This window comes from Haematobia irritans, chromosome 3 (genome assembly GCF_050003625.1).
Source record: "Haematobia irritans isolate KBUSLIRL chromosome 3, ASM5000362v1, whole genome shotgun sequence".
NCBI classification, from domain to species: domain Eukaryota; kingdom Metazoa; phylum Arthropoda; class Insecta; order Diptera; family Muscidae; genus Haematobia; species Haematobia irritans.
The window spans coordinates 179,462,571-179,487,094 of NC_134399.1; the positions used below are offsets into that span (position 1 = coordinate 179,462,571).

The 24,524-nt window shown below is 35.6% G+C and overlaps 2 protein-coding genes across 2 annotated transcripts; one reads left to right on the forward strand and one right to left on the reverse strand.

Annotated features, from left to right (window-relative positions):
* Window positions 1–4,714: 4,714 nt before the first annotated feature.
* LOC142229104 (very long chain fatty acid elongase 7-like) lies at window positions 4,715–24,042 on the reverse strand. The gene is made up of 4 exons (XM_075299646.1): window positions 23,884–24,042; window positions 11,824–12,155; window positions 5,158–5,263; window positions 4,715–5,091 (listed from the first exon to the last, which is right to left on the reverse strand). The coding sequence occupies exons 1-4, from the start codon at window positions 23,939–23,941 to the stop codon at window positions 4,769–4,771; spliced, it is 819 nt and encodes a 272-aa protein (XP_075155761.1). The 5' UTR covers window positions 23,942–24,042; the 3' UTR covers window positions 4,715–4,768.
* On the forward strand, window positions 9,699–11,232 carry LOC142228957 (uncharacterized). Its single transcript, XM_075299481.1, has 3 exons — window positions 9,699–9,829; window positions 10,769–10,904; window positions 10,980–11,232. Exons 1-3 carry the CDS (start codon window positions 9,699–9,701, stop codon window positions 11,193–11,195), a joined length of 483 nt encoding a protein of 160 aa, XP_075155596.1. The 3' UTR covers window positions 11,196–11,232.
* Window positions 24,043–24,524: the final 482 nt, after the last annotated feature.

A 24,524-nucleotide genomic window follows, 5' to 3' on the forward strand; every position in this document is an offset into this window, starting at 1 on the left:
GCCATTGAAAAGAAAACGCCAGATACAAATCTATACACGCCTGGACTGTACATGTTTCGGTTCGGGCGAATGAACCTTTCCACAGCCTTTAGTATAGATCTGGCTGGGAGAGATAACTCAATTTTGGGCCCTTTATGCTAACTCCTTATGGAGAAAACATTTGGGAAATTTCCTCTTACAAATTGAATCATCTTTTCTCCCACTGTACATCATCTTTTCATATAACTTACAAGTCCCTTAATCTTATTTTTATTTCGTTTTGTTACATAGTAATGCAACAACACGAAATTTATTTTTAGAAAGCTAATTTGTTAGAATTCACCTAAGTGGTGAACAGTCGAACAATGCTTATTGTTTCTACAGTCAACTACAACATATGACAATTAACAGAAACTGGTTTCCAGGATACAACAACAATTCTAACGCGTACATTAGTCGTGTTTTTCCTAGTTTTACGACGGGCTCATTGTTGCTTATTATATTACATGTTAGCCTGATACCGAAACAGGCAATTGACGTCCAAATGCATTATATCTAATTATACAATTATTATTCGAGCTTTATGGACAGATATAGATTAAGGAACATGGTTAATAGAGCCATTGAAAAGAAAACGCCAGATACAAATCTATACACGCCTGGACTGTACATGTTTCGGTTCGTCCGATTTGTATAATTAGATATAATGCATTTGGACGTCAATTGCCTGTTTCGGTATCAGGCTAACATGTAATACAAAAAATTTAATTTTTCTATTAAAAATATGAAAAAAGCGAGTTATACAAAAATTGACTCAAATAAACTTCCTGTGCAGCTAAAATAAAGAACTTCTTTGGGAGGACATTTTTGGAAGTGCTTTTAAAGTTGTGCCTTTAGAAGAACTTCCAAAATTTTTTGCTGGGAAGTTTGATCTGCCAAAAAATGTGCCTACCAGAAATATTGATTTTAGACCCCAAAAAATATATACCGATCGACTCAGAATCTAGTGCTTGATGTACGTCCGTCCGTCCGTCTGTCCATGTTGTTCACAGGGTCGCTATTATTAACCGATTTTGATGAAATTTTGTACAGGGAGTTTTTTGGGCACAAGGACGAAAGCTATTGAATTTGGAAGAAATCGGATCAAATTTAGATATAGCTCCCATATATATGTATCGCCCGATTTCGAAAAATGGGGTTACGTTGCGATTTTTTACAAACGGATCGTCACCAAATTTGGCAAAAAAATAATATTTTTCATCGCCCTTCTCATATACTAGGTTGGCTGATAAGTCCCCGGTCCAACAAAGAAAATCAATTTTTTTTTGTCAAAATTCGTTTTTATTATTCAACATAGTTCCCTTCAAGAGCGATACAACGATTATAACAACCTTCCACTTTTTTGATACCATTTTGGTAGTACTCCTTCGGTTTTGCCTCAAAATAGGCCTCAGTTTCGGCGATCACCTCTTCATTGCAGCCAAATTTTTTCCCTGCGAGCACCCTTTTGAAGTCTGAGAACAAGAAAAAGTCGCTGGGGGCCAGATCTGGAGAATACGGTGGGTGGGGAAGCAATTCGAAGCTCAATTCATGAATTTTTGCCATCGTTCTCAATGACTTGTGGCACGGTGCGTTGTCTTGGTGGAACAACACTTTTTTCTTCTTCATATGGGATCGTTTTGCCGCGATTTCGACCTTCAAACGCTTCCACTAACGTCATATAATAGTCACTGTTAATGTTTTTTTCCTTCTCAAGAAAATCGATAAAAATTATTCCATGCGCATCCCAAAAACAGAGGCCATTACTTTGCCAGCGAATTTTGAGTCTTTCCACGCTTCGGAGTCGGTTCACCGGCCGCTGTCCACTCAGCCGACTGTCGATTGGGCTCAGGAGTGTAGTGATGGAGCCATGTTTTATCCATTGTCACATATCGACGGAAAAACTCGGGTGTATTACGAGTTAACAGCTGCAAACACCTCTCAGAATCATCAACTCGTTGTTGTTTTTGGTCAAATGTGAGCTCGCGCGGCACCCATTTTGCACAGAGCTTCCGCATATCCAAATATTGATGAATGATATGACCAACACGTTCCTTTGATATCTTTAAGGTCTCTGTTATCTCGATAAACTTCATTTTACGGTCATTCAAAATCATTTTGTGGATTTTTTTGATGTTTTCGTCGGTAACCACCTCTTTCGGGCGTCCACTGCGTTCAAAGTCCTCCGTGCTCATTTCACCACGCTTGAATTTTGCATACACAATCAATTATTGTTGATTTCCCTGGGGCAGAGTCCGAAAACTCTTATCAAGCCAAGTTTTTGCTTCCACCGTATTTTTTCCCTTCAGAAAACAGTATTTTATCAAAACACGAAATTCCTTTTTTCCATTTTTTCACAATAACAAAAGTTGCTTCACAAAAGACGCTCTTTCTCACAAGCTATTGACTTACAGACGTCAAATTTTGACACTAATCATTTGAAGGTTGGTACTATATAAAAATTATATGCATTTGATACTACCAACGCCATCTGTGTGTCAGAACGAGGACTTAGCAGCCTGATTTTTCCAAATTTGGCCACAAAAAACTTATTTATCAACAGATCTTATTCAAAGTTGGCTAAATGTAATCTTCTACAGCTCTATCTAGATGTGCAACAAATCATCGAAATCGTTTCAGATTTAGATATAGCTCCCACATATATGTACCGCCCGATTTTTCTAAATTTGACTATAAAACCCTTATTTATCAACCGATGGCCAAATGTAATCTTCTATAGCACTAACTGTATGTGCAAAATTTCATCGAAATTGGTTCAAATTGAGATATAGCTCCCATATATATGTATAGCCCGATTTTCTCAAATTTGGCCATAGAACCCTTATTTATTAACCGATCTTACTCAAAGTTGGCTAGATCCAGTCCTCTATAGTACTAGCGGTATGTGCAAATTTCTTCGAATTGTAGCTCCCATATATGTATCGCCTGATTTTGAAAACTTTGCCCCTAATAACCTTATGTTTGACCATAGAGGCCTCATTTCTTAACTGCTCTTACTCAAATTTTGTACAAGGTAACCTTTTGTGGTATTAATCAAACCCGCAAAATAATATGCAAATTGGTTCAGATTTACATATAGCTTCCATATATATGCATCGCTCGATTTTCCCAAATTTGGCCATAATACTCTTACTTATTAACCAATGTTACTCAAATTTCAAATTTTGAAGTACTAGCAGATCGTATTTATACGTACTTGTAGCTCTTACATAAGAATATTGCTCGATTTTTAAAAATTTGGATTTATTACCCACACTAATTGAGCGATTTTCTCTTTTTTTATAATGGGTTCAATATTAGTGGCATACTAACCCCGTAGGTGCAATATCAACTACAGCTAGTGTTGCTAGAAGTAGTGGAAATTCCCTATATGTAGGTTTTTTTCTAATATTTAGCGTCTGGTAGGACGTAGGGCCACAATGTAGGGACATTTTCACTCAACACAATTTGTAAATATTTTTACATTTTGGTGGCTCTAGAGGAGGAAATTAGAAGCCTGCAAGGCTTGATATTTAAAAATGTGTGGTAACAACAGTTACCACTCGTGCCAAAAAAAAAAAAATCTAACAAAATTTGAAGATTACCACAAATCTACCAAACGAATATTTCTATGGAAATTTTTGTCAAAATTTTATTCCTGTAGAAAATTTTGTCAACATTTTATTTCTATAGAAAATTTTGTCAAAATTGTATTTCTATAGATTTTTTTTTTCAAAATATTATTTCTATAAAAAATTGTCTCAAAATTTTATTTCTATGGAATTTTTTCTCAAAATTTTTATTTCTATAAAATTTATTATCAACATTTTATTTCTATAGAAAAATTTCCTTTCTTTTTTTTTCCAAAATTTTATTTCTATAGAGATTTAACAAGAAAAAAATTACTATTTTTGGTAGAATTCGACCAACTGTGTCACCGTGGTGCAATGGTTAGCATTCCCGCCAGGCATACACAAGGTTGTGGGTTCGATTCCTGCTTCGACCGAACACCAAAACGTTTTTCAGTGGTGGATTATCCCACCTCAGTAATGCTGGTGACATTTCTGAGGGTTTCAAAGCTTCTCTAAGTGATTTCACTGCAATGTGGAACGCCGTTCGGACTCGGCTAGAAAAAGGAGGTCCCTTGTCATTGAGCTTAACATGGACTCGGGCAGCACTCAGTGATAAGAGAGAAGTTCACCAATGTGGTATCACAATGGACTGAATAGTCTAAGTGAGCCTGATACATCGGGCTGCCACCTAACCTAACTGTGGCAACCGTGGTGATAATACAAATTTATTTTCTAGGTTATATACGTTGCATTTTCATGTTTTAAGATAATAAAGTACTTAGAACCATTTTTCTATTGTAAAATTTGTTTAAATTTAACGAAAAATATTGTAGGGAAAATTGTTTGGGAATGTATATCCTTGTAGGGTAAACCGAACATTTTCCCTGGCAACACTGACTATGAGCTATAGTCAGATTGAGACAAAGTAACCATAAACATGTAGCCCTTAATTTTCTTAAATATGCAACTGCGGTTTTTCTCCCAGACCTATAGCAATGTTACCCCTGATCAACAATATATATACTTTATATAGCCGGAAATCGATATTTCGATGTGTTACAAACGGAATGACAAACTTATTATACCCCCATCACCATTCTATGGTGGTCGGTATAAAAAACATGTTATATTAAATTTTTTGGTTATTTTATTTTTGTATGTTCAATTTGTACTGCATCTTACTGTATCTTTTGTGCATGTGATCTTTTGCGATCTTTGAGAATATATGTGTGGTAATAGAAATTGCCGAATAGCAAACTAATAATGAAATTTTGTGAGCATGAAAACATGAGAAATTTCTCATTGGCATTGCACCAATTATTGACTAGCGGTAGACTGTGGTGAACGAGCATTAAAAAGAATTGCAGGAATTGCAATTGTGTCATTCGACGTTTCCAATTTTCTAGATTGATGTTAAGCTTCATAGCAGCTACTTGATAATATAAGTACATTGCAAAATGTACAAAGGAGTTTAGGATACCGGTTGATGTTGCCTGAGAACCTAAAATTGGGGGAAAAACAAAATCAAATCTTATTAGCTTTCTAATCGATTTTATTTTTTACATACCATAAAAATGTGACGAATAGGTGTGGACAATAAAGAGCGCCATCGAATGATGGTAGGTATGAAGAATCGTGATTTGATTAAATTTTTTGCGCAGCAAAAAGAAAATCTGAAAATAAATGATTAAGAATAAACAAAATTAGAATAACAATTATAAATATGTTTGTTTTTGTGATAAATATTAATGTTAAACCTTGTTTAACAATAATACATGTGATACGCTGTATTTAGTTTAAGCTCTTAAGTACTAACAAGTATATACGGCCGTAAGTTCGGCCAGGCCGAAGCTTATGTACCCTCCACCATGGATTGCGTAGAAACTTCGACTGAAGACTGTCATCCACAATCGAATTACTTGGGTTGCGGTAACACTTTCCGATGGCAAGGTATCTTAAAACTTCCTAACATCGTCTTCTAAATTACAAGGTAGTCCATACGTAGTATATATTAAATTAAAAAAGGCCAATTAAATACGTATATAATTAAGTTTAAAGTTTCTATAGAAATAAAATTTTGACAAAATAAAATTTTGACAACATTTTCTATAGAAGTAAAATTTGGAAAAAATTTTCTATATAAATAAAATTTGCAAAAAAAATCTATAGAAATAAAATTTTGACAAAATTTTCTATAGAAATAAAATTTTTACAAAATTTTCTATAGATATAACATTTTGACAATGTTTTCCATAAAAATAAAATTTTGGTAGATTATTTTTGGCTCGAGTGGCAACCATGAATATGAACCGATATGGACCAATTTTTGTGTGATTGGGGATCGGCTATATATAACTATAGACCGATATGGACCAATTTTGGCATGGATATTAGCGGCCTTATACTAACACCACGTTGCAAATTTCAACCGGATCGGATGAATTTTGCTCCTCCAAGGAGATCAAATCTGGGGAACGGTTTATATCGGGGCTATATATAATTATGGACCGATATGGACCAATTCTTGCGTGTTTGTTAGAGACGACATTCTAACACCATGTTCCAAATTTCAACCGGATCGGATGAATTTTGCTCCTCCAAGAGGCTCCGCAGGACAAATCTGGGAATCGATTTATATGGGGACTATATATAATTATGGACCGATATGGACCAATTTTTGCATGGTCATTAGAGAACGTATACCAACACCATGTACCAAATTTCAGCCGGATCGGATGAAATTTTCGTTTCTTAGAGGCTCCACAAGCCAAATCGGGGGATCGGTTTATATGGGGGCTATACGCAAAAGTGGACCGATATGGCCCATGTGCAATACCATCCGACCTACATCAATAATAACTACTTGTGCCAAGTTTCAACTGGATAGCTTGTTTCGTTCGGAAGTAAGCGTGATTTCAACAGACGGACGGACGGACATGCTCAGATCGACTCAGAATTTCACCATGACCCAGAATATATATACTTTATGGGATCTTAGACCAATATTTCGATGTGTTACAAACGGAATGACAAAGTTAATATACCCCCATCCTATGGTGGAGGTTATAAAAATGTAATATAAATTTGGTAGTATTTTTATCTGTAAATTTTGCGATCAATGCGAAGTTTCTTAATTAAAATACAAATTGTAACTTTCTCTTTTGTCAACGTCAGCCGAAGTATCAACATCGCTCAAAGGATGGTAAAATAAATTGTACTTATAAAACTGAACTTGGTCTCGCTTTATTTTTCTCCCCGCTATAGGTTATCATTTCCTACATTGCTCGATAGGATTTGTAGTAGATTTTTTACTCTCTGAAATCTACGCGCCTAAGAAGTCATTAGCTATGACTTCTCCCTTTTATTTTGTTAAAAGAAAGTGCCCTGCCACTTTCTGCCAATGTTTCAGTTTTCTCTTTTTTACAGAAAGTCTCATACTACTTTCTTCAATTAATAACAATAATATTTTAAATTAATTTAAAAATAATAATTTATAGATTTTATCTGGCATTTTCTCAATTAAAAACAAGTACAGAAAGTCTAAAGTCGGGCAGAACCGCCTATGTTATACCCTTCACCACTTTGTAGATCCACATTTTTGTTACCATATTAAATCCGTCAAATTTTTTTTGTGCTACGAGGGCGGTTCGGAAACTTCTTAGCCTATCAATGAAAGAGAATAGTTAGTTTTTCAAAAATATTTTTATTTTTCAATATAATCTCCTGAAACTTCAATGCACTTAGTCCAACGCTTTTCTAACAATTCTACCCCTTGATTAAAATAGTTTTCCTCAACGTCTTCAAAATAGTGGTTTACAATTGCAATTGCATCTTCATTTGAGGTAAAACGCTTGCCAGCAAGGAATTTTTTTTAGATTTGGGAACAAGTAAAAGTCACTGGGAGCTAAAACAGGAGAATAAGGTGGGTGGTCAAGCAACTCGTACTTTAATTCGTTGATTTTAGCCTTTGTTAAAACACTCTTTGTGCGCTGGTGCGTTGTCTTGATGAAAAATTATTTTTTTGTGTTGTAAACCGGGACGTTTTTCTCGAGTTAGTTGATCCAAAAGCTTGCAATAGTACTCTGAATTTATTGTTTTACCCTTTTGCAGATAGTCAATCAATAAAATAGCTTTGAAGTCCCAAAAAAAACGTTGCCATAACCTTACCAGCCGATTGAATTGTTTTTGCCTTCTTTGGGACACTTCCTCCCGCTTCAGTTCATTGTTTGAATTGTTCTTTTGTCTCTGGAGTATAGTGGTGGATCCTTGTCTCATCAACAGTTATGAAACGACGCTTAAAAACGATCCAAACAAGCTTGAGAAATGTTCAAATGCGGCACCCATCTTGCAGAAAGCTTTTTCATCTATAGTCTTCATGCAAAACTAAATGGACTCGATCATTTGAGATGCCCATGATATTAGCAATTTCACGCACTTTTATTCGTCGATCATTTAATACCATATCATGCACTTTGACTACAATTTCTGTTGTTGTTTTTGGACGTCCACTACGTGGTTCATCTTCAATGCTTGTACGACCACGTTTAAATTCAGCAACCCAATTTTTTACTGTTGCATATGAAGGAGCACTTTCACCTAACACATTCACCATATCATTATGAATTTCTTGTCCCGATAAACCTTTTTTATGTAAATATTTAATGACAGCACGCATTTCTAATTTTTCCATTGTAAAAAAAATGCAGATGCATCTTTTTTGAACACCTGTTTCTGTACGAAGGAGTTGCCAGATCGAAAAATTGAACATGTGTTCATAACAGAAATGGAAGTTTCCAAAACACTTAACTTTTTTCTGTTTATACAGCGCTTTTTGTGCTAGTCTAAAATGTTTTCGAACTGCCCTCGTATACAGGAAGTTGTTTTAGTTCAACTTTTTATAACTCGCTTTTTTCATATGTTCAACCCTCCGATGAGTGAGAAAGTCCCTAGAAGGTGTACTGAATTTCTCTAATAAATGCATTACTGAATTTCTCTAATAAATGCATGTTTTTGGGTATCATTATAATTTTTTTATTGTTGCAACACATAATTTACTTGTTCTGAACACAAAGACCTAAACTCATGATGATAAATAAAAAAATTATAAGAATAAAAATACACATTCAAATTTCGAAGAACAGCTGCATGGAATTTGACGAATCCCACAAAGAAAAAGGAGTGGAAGCCAGTGACAGTGAAAGAGTTTGAAGCCTTTTTAGCTAATCTTTTGTATGATGGACTCACAAGATCAAACCATGAACCAGCTATGGAATTATAGAACGCGACGCGTTGCCCAATATACAAAGCTGCGTTGTCGTACGATCGCTTCATGTGTATAAATCAATTTATTCGATTCGACAATGGAAACACTCGGCAACAGCGACTCATCAACAGCAAAACTGCGGCTATTGACGGCATTTGGGAAATGTTGCAACATAACTTGACAGCAGCTTACATTCCTCATGAAGCACTAACAGTTGATGAGCAGTTATTCCCTTACAGAGGCCGCACCAGCTCCACACAATATATCCCGTAAAAGCCAGCTAAGTATGGATTGAAAGTATGGTGGTTATGCGACTCACAGAGTTATTATCCTGTGAAGGGAATGATATATTCTGGAAAACTGCCAAACCAACAACGGGAGATAAACCAAGGGCAGAACGTAGTGCTGGATCTTGTGGAAAAATATTTAAATGCTAGCCATACTATATACGCGTACGGCCCTATGTTCCTCCTAGGAATTTCAGGAAAATATATATATATATATATATATATATATATATATATATATATATATATATATATATATATATATATACTATATACGCGGATAATTTCTTTACCACTCTTGACTTGGCGCGTATTTTGTTGAGGAGGAAGACCGCATATGTTGGTACAGTGCGCTACAACAAGACATTCATTCCACAGGCGCACCATCAATAGTACATTATTTGGGTTCAACGAGGGGGATATATCATTATGCTCATACGTGCCGAAAAAAAATAAAGTGGTGAACGTGCTCTCCACAATGCACTACACCTGCCTCGTTGACGAGCAAACCGAGAAGCGGAAGCCCTATGCAACGTCAACAAATGCGGCGTTGATACCATGGATCAAATGCTAGGCACTTACAACTGCAAAAGAGCAACACAACGATGGACGTTGGCCATGTTTTATAATATGCTGGACGTCGCTGCATTGGCTGCTTTTACGATTTACAACGAAATGAAACCTAAAGGGTGATTCTTTTGAGGTTAGGATTTTCATGCATTAGTATTTGACAGATCACGTGGGATTTCAGACATGGTGTCAAAGAGAAAGATGCTCAGTATGCTTTGACATTTCATCATGAATAGACTTACTAACGAGCCACAACGTCGAATTTTCAGTGAATGGGCCCTAGAAAAGTTGGCAGAAAATCCGCTTTTTTATCGACAAATTTTGTTCAGCGATGAGGCTCATTTCTGGTTGAATGGCTACGTAAATAAGCAAAATTGCCGCATTTGGAGTGAAGAGCAACCAGAAGCCGTTCAAGAACTGCCCATGCATCCCGAAAAATGCACTGTTTGGTGTGGTTTGTACGCTGGTGGAATCATTGGACCGTATTTTTTCAAAGATGCTGTTGGACGCAACGTTACGGTGAATGGCGATCGCTATCGTTCGATGCTAACAAACTTTTTGTTGCCAAAAATGGAAGAACTGAACTTGGTTGACATGTGGTTTCAACAAGATGGCGCTACATGCCACACAGCTCGCGATTCTATGGCCATTTTGAGGGAAAACTTCGGAGAACAATTCATCTCAAGAAATGGACCGGTAAGTTGGCCACCAAGATCATGCGATTTGACGCCTTTTGACTATTTTTTGTGGGGCTACGTCAAGTCTTAAGTCTACAGAAATAAGCCAGCAACTATTCCAGCTTTGGAAGACAACATTTCCGAAGAAATTCGGGCTATTCCGGCCGAAATGCTCGAAAAAGTTGCCCAAAATTAGACTTTCCGAATGGACCACCTAAGACGCAGCCGCGGTCAACATTTAAATGAAATTATCTTCAAAAAGTAAATGTCATGGACCAATCTAACGTTTCAAATAAAGAACCGATGAGATTTTGCAAATTTTATGCGTTTTTTTTTTTTTTAAAGTTATCAAGCTCTTAACAAATCACCCTTTATAAAAAGGAGTGACAGACGGCGGTCGTTCTTGTTACTGCTAACGAAACAATTGGCCACACCAAATGTCGCAGAACGTGCCCTGAACAACCATATAACCTCATATCCAAGGATACGCTATGCGATGGAAGCATTTGATGTCAGGGTAAGAAAAACATCTTCAAATTCAAGAATAGAATATATATTTATTTGTTTTTTTTTATTTTTCTATTCATTTCAGGTATTACCAAAACCGATGGAAGGCAATGTATCATCGTTTGCGGCTAGATCAAGTAGACCGTCATGTAGGCTTTGCCGTTCTGAGTACGGGCTGCAGCGGAAAACGCGGGCATATTGCTTCGGCTGCGTGAACGATGTTTGCGGAGAACATAGCACACTTTTACATAGCTGCAACACTTGCGCTCAGGGCAGGGGACAAGAAGTACACGCTCAATAACAATAATTTTTAAATTTTTTTATAATAGTCAAGCAAAAAAAAATTAAAAAAATTGAAAAAAATAATTTTGTATGTCGAATTTAGTTATAAACAATAAAAACAAAACAAAAAATAAAAAAAAAAATTATATGAACAAAAACATGATCTACAATAAAGGTCCTTTTCTCACGGCCGTGAAGTTCAGAACTGTCACTCATCGGAGGGTTAATAAGTAATAGGTTTGAAAAGAGTAAGAGTTAATAAAATGGTACAAATTATTAAAATAAAAAAAATAAAAAAAAATGCGAAATTTTTGAAAATATTTGAGGTCCAATGTTTCAGACAAGCATTAGAATGCAACAATTAGTTATTTGGAAAAATATTACAAATAATAAATAATATTATCACATCCAAAACACTGAATGGAATCATATCTTAAGAAGTGATGCAAATTCTGTGCGACGTCCACAGAAATGATAAACCTCCGTCCTATGACAAGCCCATGTTAAATTCATGGCTTCTGCACCAATTTTTGCACCACTTCCGTATCCAAAACGGACATGTTAACTATTTTTTTTGCGACACTTTTTTTTTTGCTGGAAATCTATAAATTTTATTTGTAGCAGTTGTTAACAAACATTTGACTTACCGTATCTAAGAAATCCAAATACTTTGAAAAAAGATATAATCTTGCTGGTCTAGCCAATTTCAAATTTTCTGGACTCATATCATCTGGAGCATGTCGGCATGTGAGACTAAAATCTGATCGCCAATACGAGTATCGAATCGCTTCGTAGAATATAAAAAGATTCAGGAGTATTTGCACAATATTGAAGGCCATCATAATTCGTTCAACTTTGTATGGCTGTTTGTTGGCCATGAACCTGGGTCCCCATACTTTTACTGTTAGTAGGTATAGAATAATGCTACCAACCATCACCCAAGGACTTCCCAATATAGGATTCGTTGTAATTCGTTCATCTACATGAAATTATTAAATTGTGATTAGTTTTTCAAAAATATTTTAAATTAACAATAAAAACAGATGAAGTTTACAAATAACATCGTTTGGTAAAACTTTAACAACGGGCCCAACTAGGTTTCATGGAGCCTACACCATGTGTAGTTTTACCAACTACACACAAAGAAGGAATATGATCACCTACAGCCAGTGATGCCAATTTGGTGCTTTTAGCACCACATTTAGTGCTTTTTGATTTCCAAAAAGCACAAAATTGCCTTTTTAGTGCTTATGCAAAAAAAAAAAAAACACCAACTTGGTGCTTTCTGGCATTTTCATTTAGTGCTTTTGGTGTTTTTTTTTTTTTCAATTTGATCAATATTAAGTTTAATTGACGATATCTTTTCATACAGATTAGACTTTCAAAAGCTTAAATTCAACTACATTGCCAAATGTAGAATCTGTTATTAAGGTGGTATAGATTCTTTTTTAATCAATATTTGTATTTAGAGTATTGTTTAAAATCAATTTGGCGCAGGCATACTTATACTTATCCTAGTGCCGAATTTCTGAACTTGATAAAGATGTACTTAAAAACGTTTGTATTAAATTAACAAAAGCATTCATAACTGAAATAAATATTAATATTTCCAAATTTAATGTCGGAAAAAATGTTTTTCTGTTCTAAAGAAAATATTTTGGAATTTTAAAGACATAACTGACCAAAATTGAATGAAAACATTCAAAGTTTACAAGGTGTACACTTAAATAGAGGTTCATAATTTCATAAAATTACAAATGCGTCACATCAATAAACGAAATCTTATATAATACATCTTAGGAAGTGTTTTTTGTTTTTTTTTAGTATTGAATTTTAGTTCGCTTAGTTAGTAGTTTTTGAGGTGAGAGATGTTATGTTAGAAATTATAATGCAGTTTTGGTGCTTTTTCCCTTCATAGGGTTGGCATCACTGCCTACAGCTAAGGGCAAAATATTATTGTTGGATGGGGAATATGGAATATTTTTGCCGCAAAAATTTTGTTTTCTTGCCAAACATTGAATGGTTGTTGACAACAGGTACATAATGTCCGAGTTAATAACATGTTTGCGACAAATATATTATATGTTCTCCGTCCAATTATAACAATTTGCGCAAGAAAGCGACCATATTCCATCGTTGGGTTTACGTTCAACACATTTTCTAAATCTAATCCATCGAAATCCGACTATAAAACGCTCCGAATTCGACTGCCTATACAAAAATCCATCTAAGGGATGTTTCAAATTTCATTTTGTTTCAAAATTACAAAAAAAGTCCATATAACCTGGGGCGAAACACAATCTTAAAATCTAACCAAGTATAAAGGTCCCAAATTTTGTTATTTATTAATTTATTTATGACGAATATACTTCCAGCAAAAAAATTTGGATTTTCTTCTGAAGGCACGACTTTAAAAGCACTTCCAAAACTGTCCTTCCAAGGGTGTTCTTCATTTTAACTACACCGGAAGTACTTTTAATTGAATTTTTTATGATTCGATTTTTTTATATTTTAATGCGTAATTTTAACTTTTTTCCTTTAAATAGGCTAAAAACAGAGTAAGAATTAATGAAATGGTAGAAGTTATTCCAACTTTGTCCACCAAAATTATATTTCTATTCTAGAAAAATTGCAAATTTTTGAAAATATTTGAGGACAATAGCTTGTGTGAAGCATTAAAATGCATTAAAAATTATAAAAATAATTTGTTTGGCAAAATATCACAATATTTTTTTATTTAAATACAAAACACTGAATTCTAATTACACCTTAAGAAGTGATGCTAATTCAGTGCAACGGCTGTTGAAATGGTGGACATCCGTCCCATGACAACCCCATGTTGAATTCATCGCTTTTGCGCCAATTTTGCACCACTTCCGGATCCATAAAGAACATTTCCAGTATTTTTTTGGCGACGCTTTTTTTGCTGAATTACTTTATTGTATACCAAAAAGCGCAACTAAACTCTTACTGCTGAAGTATTTTTTACTGGGATACCGGAAAATGAAGCACCCTTTCTGTTGCTTCTCAACTCCATGTAAATTTAAGTTTTTACGTAAAGAAAAGTCTGGCAGAAGCTTGTGGAAAAATCATAAAATTATCTACCGAGTTCCCATTTATCGACAATCTTCTACTTTCTATTTTATAAAGATTGGGCAAAAGGGAACCCCCCTCCATCGCTCCTCCCCGACCAGAAATCGTAAATTCACATACCCTATATTCATTTCACAAACTATCCAACTGCACTATTCCCCTTCCCCAACCAGACATCCAAAAATCATGTACCCTGTATAAATTTAATCATCAATTTCAAGTAAATCGGAGAAGGTTAGATTTTTCTCTATTTTTGTAAAGGGACGTCACTTCCTCTGCAAATTCCAAGAAAATCTGTAAACTTTCCTTTAAGTTTCATAGTGTGAGAGAAGGTTTCCGTCCATATACCCATAAATCAAGTACACCATATTGATTTCATAACCTTCCCTTACGGCCTTTTTAAATTCCAAGTAAACTTGAGAATTCTATTTTTATTTTCAGTTCTAGAGGAAGTCTCCCAGAAAATCTCAAGCAAATTATAAGATCAATTTTTAAACAGCAGGGAAAGGGGAGACCCCTCTTCCATTCCAAATATCACAATAAAGGGTGATACAGTTAAAATTTGGTCAATATAAACTTGACGTATTTCTTTCAATTTTGCATTTAAAAATCCTGAACACACCTCATTTTGAAGGTGTGTGTGTGTGTAGAATGTTGCTCTTATTTTGATTTTGGAATTCACTCTTCAGTTGTCAAAATGCCGTCCAAGCAAGAAGAGCAGCGTATCAAAATTTTGCTCGCGCATCGCGAAAATCCGAGCTACTCGCACGCAAAGCTGGCAAAATCGCTAAAAGTTGCCAAATCAACCGTTACAAATGTAATTAAAGTGTTTGGGGAACGTTTGTCGACAGCCAGGAAGTCTGGATCGGGGGAAATCGAAAATCGGAAGCCGCTGAGACGACAAAGAGAGTTGCCGGTAGTTTCAAGCGAAACCCTAACCTCTCTCTCCGAGATGTCGCAAATAAGCTGGGTGTATCGTCTACAACCGTGCATCGAGCCAAAAAACGAGCCGGACTATCGACTTACAAGAAGGTAGTGACTCCAAATCGCGATGATAAAGAAAATACGACGGCCAAAGCGCGATCCCGGAGGCTGTACACGACGATGCTGACGAAGTTTGACTGCGTGGTAATGGACGACGAAACCTACGTCAAAGCCGACTACAAGCAGCTTCCGGGACAGGAGTTTTATACGGCAAAATGAAGGGGAAAGGTAGCAGATATTTTCAATCACATAAAACTGTCAAAGTTCGCAAAGAAATATCTGGTTTGGCAAGCCATCTGTACCTGTGGCTTGAAAAGCAGCATTTCCATAGCTTCCGGGACTGTCAACCAAGAAATTTACGTGCAAGAGTGTTTGAATAAACGTCTGCTGCCTTTCCTGACACGGTTGTTCCATACTGTTTTGGCCGGATTTGACATCTTGCCATTACGGTAAAAAGGCCATGGAGTGGTACGCCGCCAACAACGTGCAGGTGGTTCCCAAGGACAAGAACCCTCCCAACACGCCAGAGCTCCGCCCAATTGAGAAATACTGGGCTACTGTCAAGCGGAACCTAAAGAAGACCAAAAAATCTGCTAAGGACGAGCAGCAGTTCAAGGCCAACTGGCTTTCTGCGGCGAAGAAGGTGGACAAGGTGGCTGTACAAAATCTGATGGCAGGTGTCAAGCGTGAGGCCCGACAATTCGGATTTGGAAAAGCGAAAGCCTAACTGAATATTTTTCCTGAATTTTATACTAATTGAACTTGAAAAAGAAATTTAATTTGATTTTTTAAATAAACGATTTCACCGATTTACACGCGTTTTCCCTTGACCAAATTTTAACCGTATCACCCTTTATCAAATATCCATTATTATAATATAACCTACCCCACATCCTCTGTAAATTTCAAGTAAATTGGAAAATTTTCATTGTTTCACGGTACTTGAGAAGAAATGACAATTTTATTTTTCCCCGACCAAATATTAGAACATCATATAAAGGGTGATTCTTTTGAGGTTAGGATTTTCATGCATTAGTATTTGACAGATCACGTGGGATTTCAGACATGGTGTCAAAGAGAAAGATGCTCAGTATGCTTTGACATTTCATCATGAATAGACTTACTAACGAGCCACAACGTCGAATTTTCAGTGAATGGGCCCTAGAAAAGTTGGCAGAAAATCCGCTTTTTTATCGACAAATTTTGTTCAGCGATGAGGCTCATTTCTGGTTGAATGGCTACGTAAATAAGCAAAATTGCCGCATTTGGAGTGAAGAGCAACCAGAAGCCGTTCAAGAACTGCCCATGCATCCCGAAAAATGCACTGTTTGGTGTGGTTTGTACGCTGGTGGAATCATTGGACCGTATTTTTTCAAAGATGCTGTTGGACGCAACGTTACGGTGAATGGCGATCGCTATCGTTCGATGCTAACAAACTTTTTGTTGCCAAAAATGGAAGAACTGAACTTGGTTGACATGTGGTTTCAACAAGATGGCGCTACATGCCACACAGCTCGCGATTCTATGGCCATTTTGAGGGAAAACTTCGGAGAACAATTCATCTCAAGAAATGGACCGGTAAGTTGGCCACCAAGATCATGCGATTTGACGCCTTTAGACTATTTTTTGTGGGGCTACGTCAAGTCTAAAGTCTACAGAAATAAGCCAGCAACTATTCCAGCTTTGGAAGACAACATTTCCGAAGAAATTCGGGCTATTCCGGCCGAAATGCTCGAAAAAGTTGCCCAAAATTGGACTTTCCGAATGGACCACCTAAGACGCAGCCGCGGTCAACATTTAAATGAAATTATCTTCAAAAAGTAAATGTCATGGACCAATCTAACGTTTCAAATAAAGAACCGATGAGATTTTGCAAATTTTATGCGTTTTTTTTTAAAAAAAAGTTATCAAGCTCTTAACAAATCACCCTTTACCTCATATAAATTTCATAATATCCCCCAAGTTTTCCGTAAAATTTCAGTCGAAAATTCTTAATTTTTTCGCTGTACTATGAAAAAAGTCGGACAAAGGGGAGGCCCCCGCCTCACCAAACATCGAAAAATAAAGTAGCTGTTCTTTGCCTAGACGCCCCCTTCAACCTTCCCTCAAAATTTCAAGCAAATCGAATACATTTGTTCCAATTTTCAAAAAGTCGGGCAAGGGGGAGGTCACCGTTCCCGACCAAATATTAAACAATCAGGTAACCCATAATAAATTCATAACCTCACGACGTGTTCTCTGTAAATCAGAGAATTTTTGTGTTTTTATACCCTCCACCATAGGACGGGGTTGTATATTAACTTTGTCATTCCGTTTGTAACACATCGAAATATTGCTCTAAGACCCCTTAAAGTATATATATACTTGGTCGTGGTGAAATTGTGAGTCGATCTGAGCATGTCCGTCTTTTGAAATAACGCTAACTTCCGAACGAAACAAGCTATCAACTTCAAACTTGGCACAAGTAGTTGTTATTGATGTAGGTCGGATGGTATTGCAAATGTGCCATATCGGTTCACTTTTACGTATAGCCCCCATATAAACGGACCCCGAGATTTGGCTTGCGGTGCCTATAAGAGAAGCACATTTCATCCGATCCGGCTGAAATTTGGTACATGGTGTAAGTATGTGGTCTTTAACAACCATGCAAAAATTGGCCCCTACCGGTCCATAATTATATATAGCCCCCATATAAACCAATCCCCAGATTTGGTTTGCGGATCCTCTAAGAGAAGCAAATTTCATCCGATCCGGCAGAAATTTGGTACATAGTATTAGAATATGGTCTCTAACAACCATTCAAAAATTGGTCCATATCGGTCCATAATTATATATAGCCCCCATAGAAACCGATCCCCCGATTTGGCTCTAATACTTTTTTGTGTACGTTAGTTAAATTAACTAAACCCGAGGAAAAAAATATACTCAAATGAAGCATAAAGATTAACTAAATTCGTGTCTTCCACAAAATAGTTCAGAATTTCTTTAAATTTGTAAATTTTACCAAAAATGCGTCCATCGTGAACTTCGTATGTCACTAAAGACATTCTTGCAATTTTGAACTCCAAGTTTTTTCTTCAAACTACAAAATTTTCTTTAACAAGTGAAAAAACTTAGTTATGTCTAATAAATTTTCTTGTATTTGTCGAAAAATATTTACTTATTTTTATGACATCGGCGTGATGCCAACATTTGTAATACTGTTTAGTTAAAATTATCTACAAATATTCAAAATTTTCTAAAATTAACCGAAAGTTTTCTTCCTGGTGGGTTCACTGTTTTTTCAGTGTGGTCTGTGAAAACCATGCCAAAATTAGTTCATATCATTTCATAATTATATATAGCCCCCATATAAACCGATCCCCAGATTTGACCTCCGTAGCCTCTTACAGGAGCATACTTCATCCGATCCGGTCGAAATTTGCTACGTGGTGTTAGTATTTGGTATCTAACAACCATGCAAGAATTGGTCCATATCGGTCCATTATTATATATAGCACCCATATAAATCAATCCCCAGATTTGATCTCCGGAGCCTCCTGGATGAGCAAAATTCATCAGATTCGGTTGAAATTTGCATCGAGGTGTTAGTATATGGCCGCTAATAGCCATGCCAAAATTGGTCCATATCGGTCTATAGTTAAATATAGCCGATCCCCAATCAAACAAAACTTTGTCCATATCGGTTCATAATACTGGTAGCCAAATACCAAAATTTTATTTTTATAAAAAATGTCCCCCTCCCCCAACAGATATCGAAAAATGAGGTACCCTATTTGCACCACATGATTCACCCTCCACGTTCTCCGAACATTTTTCATGTGAAAAAATAAAATTATTTTATAATAAAAGCAACTGCGATAAATTCAAATCAAAGACAATAAACTCTAGGAAGATAGGAAATTGGCTACTGAGGAGATCAAACCATTTACCGTGTTAGTTTCATACTCGAACCAAACGCGTATACGACAAGTATTGACATAGCATTAAAATGCAAATAAAAAGAAATTAAGTACACGAAATAAATTTCCATAAAGGGGAAAATGTAATTTTTTTGTTGTTGCCTCAAATTTAACAGTGTTTCATTAAGAAAATTAAGTTTTTCATTTAAAAAATAAAAACGAAAAACAAATAAAAAATTACAAACATGTATGGAACTAACATGGTAAATGCAACATTTGGTATGACGCAAGCCAATTTCCTATCTTCCTCAAGTTTATTGTCTTTGATTCAAATTATAAATTTTTGTAATGTGCGCTGTATGTAACATAAAAACAAATTTTCCCCCTTTTTATAACCACCACCATAGAATGGTAACGGGGGTATAATAAGTTTGTCATTCCGTTTGTAACACATCGAAATATCGATTTCCGACTATATAAAGTATATATATTCTTGATCAGGGAGAAATTCTAAGACGATATAACGATGTCCGTCTGTCCGTCTGTCTGTCGTAATCACGCTACAAACTTCAATAATGAAGCAATCGTGCTGAAATTTTGCACAAACTCATCTTTCGTCTACAGGCAGGCAGGCCAAGTTCGAAGATGGGCTATATCGGTCCAGGTTTTAATATAGTCCCCATATAAATCGACTTCCCGCTTTGGGGTCTTGGGCTTATAGAAATCGTAGTTTTTATCAAATTTGCCTGAAATTTTAAATCAAGAGGTATTTTATGACCATAGAGAGGTATGCCAAAAATGGTGAGTATCGGTCCATGTTTTGGTATAGCCCCCATATAGACCGATTTCCCGATTTTACTTCTTGGGCTTATAGAAACCGCAGTTTTTATCCAATTTACCTGAAATTGGAAATCTAGAGGTACTTTAGAACTGTAAAGAGGTGTGCCAAAAATGGTGAGCATCGGTCCATGTTTTGGTATGGTCCCCATATAAACGGACCTCCCGATTTGGGGTCTTGGGCTTATAGAAACCGTAGTTTTTATCCAATTTGCCTGAACTTGAAAATCTATGGGTACTTGAGGACCATCAAAAGGTGTGGCGAAAATGGTCCGTATCGTTCCACGTTTTGGTATAGCCCCCATATAGACCGATCTCCCGATTTTACATCTTGGGTTTATAGAATCCGTAGTTTATATACAATTTGCCTGAAATTGGAAATTTATAGGTATTTTAGGACCACAAAGAGGTTTGCCAGAAATAGTGAGTATCGGTCCATGTTTTGATATAGCCCCCATAAGAACGATCTCCCGATTTAACTCCTTGGGTTTCTAGAAACCATAGTTTTTATCCGATTTGCTTGAAATTGTAAATATTCTGGTATTTTAGGCTCACAAAAACGTTTATCGGATTAAGTTTTTATCGGTCCTTTGGGTAATGCCTCCATATAGACCGACTTCACTTCTTGAGGGTATAGATGGCGCACTGATCATGAAAATTGCTTGAAACTCAATGTAAAATTTCCAGATTTTACTTCTCGGGTGAAAATCTACGGATTTAAGATCTCAAATCAAGACGTTATTTTATAATTTTCTTGAACACTTACAAGAGATGTTTATGATTCCTCTAAAACTCTAACAAAAATGGTTCTTATAAATCCAGAATCTGATATAGTCCTCATAGGTGAAATCTTTAAATTTATCTTCGGGAAGCGTCCTCAAGTCCTCAAGCCCTCCTGAAATTTCAAAGGAAACCCTAATATATGGTTCATGGTGGTGGGTATTTAAGATTCATCCCGGCCGAACTTACTGCTGTTACTTGTTTTTTTTTTTACTTCATTTGTCAGGTTACCCCTTACGTTCATGCTGAAATTGTGGTCTGAAACCACAATTTCAGGTATTTTTTTTTATGCCCAATTAAAACTGTGATTGATACTATAATTTTCGTTATTGAAGACTTTTCAATAAGAAAATTAATTCGATCACTTAATTTCGTGATTGAATCAGAAAACAGGAATAGTTTCTCAACTAGTCATAAGTTCCTGATATCATTTAAATATATAGCGAATAGGAAATGGACCCAATATACTTCCCTGAGGAAAGCCATATTGAACGTCACACATGTCAGTCCTTTGTATTCGAATTTGCACAAATTGCCTACGGTTCTGTAAATATGAGCGTACGAGGTTCAATTCTGCTCCACCTACACCAAACAAATCAAACTTTCTCAAAAGCATTTCATGATCAATCACATCAAAAGCCTTTGAAAAATCAAAGAAAATTCCAGCAACACTAGTGTATCCCATATCCATCGATATTTCGATATGTTACAAAGGGAATGACAAATCTAGTTTACTCGCTATCTTATGGTACTGGTTATACCCACACTGTTAGAAAAATATGTTTTTCATATGTTCCGATATAAACAAAATGTGTTTCGGGCACAATTTTTAAACACAATATATTTAAGTGCCAACATGTAATGTTCCTAAACTAACACTACATGTTTGGCACACAAATGTTAATATGTTAAAATAAATTTTGTTTGGGGCATGAATGTTTCATAAAAATAATATGTTGAATGTAAACATATATAAATTTACAAATTTCGAGTAAACATATATATGTTTACAATTTCTGTGAAACGGTTGTATGTTGTTTCGGAAAACTGCTTTATGATAAGGCCAAAAATTTGATATGCTTAAGTCTAAATATTATTTAATTTGAATATTAGAACGAGTATTCGAAGTAAAGAGAATAGACATTCGGAACCAAGAGCATAGAGATTTGAAAAAAAAACAGCATGTGTTTTCGCCTTGAGAGGAGAATTTTATGTATGTGTGGACAAGTGTTTTGTTTATCATTTTGGTATTATGGACACACATTTTTTAACGTCCTTAAAGGTAAAAATGAAATTAAGTACAAAACACGATAAGTTTTAAAGGCATTTAACATAAAATGGTGTTAAATGCTAGTAAAAAACGGGTCACGCCTAAATAAATTTATGTGTACATTAAAAAATTATTTATGTATGTTTATACTCTTCTTTTTTTAGAGTTTTTGTTTTTCTTCCAAAATTTCAAACTTTTCTACCAAAAATAGTTTTTTGTTATAAAATTGTTATTTTTGCAATAAAAAATAATATTTTATTCAAAAGCCATTTCGTTTATATCAAGCACTGTTTCTGACTGTAAATCTTTAATAACCCACATTTCGAAGTTTGATTATAAAAATGTAATATAGTATAAATGTCTAACCACCATTTTCATGAAGCTTCGTTAGTGCTACGTTAGCTAACGAACTTTTAAACCATACTATGGACTTCTCTGCCATCTTGGATATATTCTCCACATGTCAGTTAGGAACTTAACTGCTGAAAATTTTTCAGTTAAATTTAACCATAGAGAAGATATCCGCAATTTACTTTCTGTTAACTGGCAGTTAAAGCTTAACGGAGCTACAAGAAAATGGCCGTAAATTACAAAAAAATTAGTTCGGTCGGAGCAGGAATTGAACCCACGACCATTTGCATGCAAGGCAGACATGCTAACCACTGCTCCACGTGGCCAACAAATGTATATTTCTTTTAAATAATGTTATGTGTGCATGGGCTCGTGGGCGCTGCAAACTATGCTATATAAATGTAACTTATAACGATAATTGTTTACTGGTGACTATAACTGCTACGTAGCCCAGTGGATAGTGTGTTGGCTTATAAACTGTATGGTCCTCGGTTCGATTCTCCGTCCAGGCGAAAGGTAAAATTTAAAAAATTTATAAAATTGAATAATTTCTTCAACATTATTTGTATTACAGAAAAAGGTACCAAGAACTAAAAATTTCGTGGAAGTGAAAATTATGTTAGGGAATGAGCACAATCTTCTTTGGGGAAAGTTCTTCCAAGCATATAATATTTTTGGGCTCAAAATGCTTCCAAACATATAATATGTTCACATAAAACAAACATATTAATGTTTCGGCAGCATCCAATAATATATGTGCTTCCTGCAAAATATGTTTGGAACATATGTTAGAGAAGCGATTTTTTTTTTGGGGGTGCATGAGTTGGAGTTTAATACGGAAAGAGTTGTTCGCTTATCCAAAATATGAAATGTTATGGCTGGGAAAGATCTTCAGTATGGGTTCCTTTTTTTTTGAGCGAGGGATGGTCTGTCCTTTTTTCGAAAAAAGAATTATTATTATGTTGATAGAATTTTCACTACACTTTTTAAGTTGTGGTTTTTATGTTTAGGTTAGGTTAGGTGACAGCCCGATGTATCGGCTCACTTAGAATATTCAGACCATTGTGAAACCACATTGGTGAACTTCTCTCTTATCACTGAGTGCTGCCCGATTCCATGTTAAGCTCAATGACAAGGGACCTCCTTTTTATAGCCGAGTCCGAACGGCGTTCTACATTGCAGTGAAACCACTTAGAGAAGCTTTGAAACCCTCAGAAATGTCACCAGCATTACTGAGGTGGGATAATCCACCGCTGAAAAACTTTTTGGTGTTCGGTCTTAGCAGGAATCGAAACCACGACCTTGTGTATGCAAGGCTGGCATGCTAACCATTGCATCACGGTGGCTCCTGGCTTTTATGTTTGGTCCATTTCCATTCATTTTGGTTTAAGGTAAACTAAAGAAAATGGCGGATGCATTTTTCTCAATTTTTCTTATAACACTAACTTTTCATTTTCAAATTTTTGGGTTGTTTCATTTTATTCACTTGCCTAGTCTTAAATTGTTCAACGCATCCAGCGCCTTCATGGCCGTTCCAGTAATATCCATTTTCAATTTTGGTCTCGTTACAAATGTGTGTGATGAACGCTATCTAATTTTCCTTCAAGTATAGTTGTTCTCTACACTCTATATCCGAGACTGATTTAATTTTTGATTTCTATTAAACCTAGAAAAGTTTTGCTCTGCAAATTAGCAATCATCTATTGCTACTTTGTTTGAAGCTACCTAGTGTAGGATATTTTTCATTCATTTACACAATGCAATTGGATATGTGTTATAGGTTTATTTATTTATTTGCATAATTTTTTATAATTGAAAATTACAATAAGAAAAAAGATTTAAGCACTAGCAACTAAAGCTATCGGTTTAAGTTCTTTTTTTAGTTTAGTTTAATTATTTAAATTTAATTTAAGCAAGTGAATAAAGTAGAATGTCGGAGGGGGTCGACTATATCATACCCTAAACCACCCCTACTGAATTAGTAAACATAACCATTTGTGGGGTATTACTGGTGTAGGTTTGGAGTACGAGGCCGTACTCCAAATATTTTTATTTTCCAATATAATCTCCTGAAACTTCAATACACATAGTCCACCGATTTTCCAGCAATTCTATCCCTTGATTAAAATAG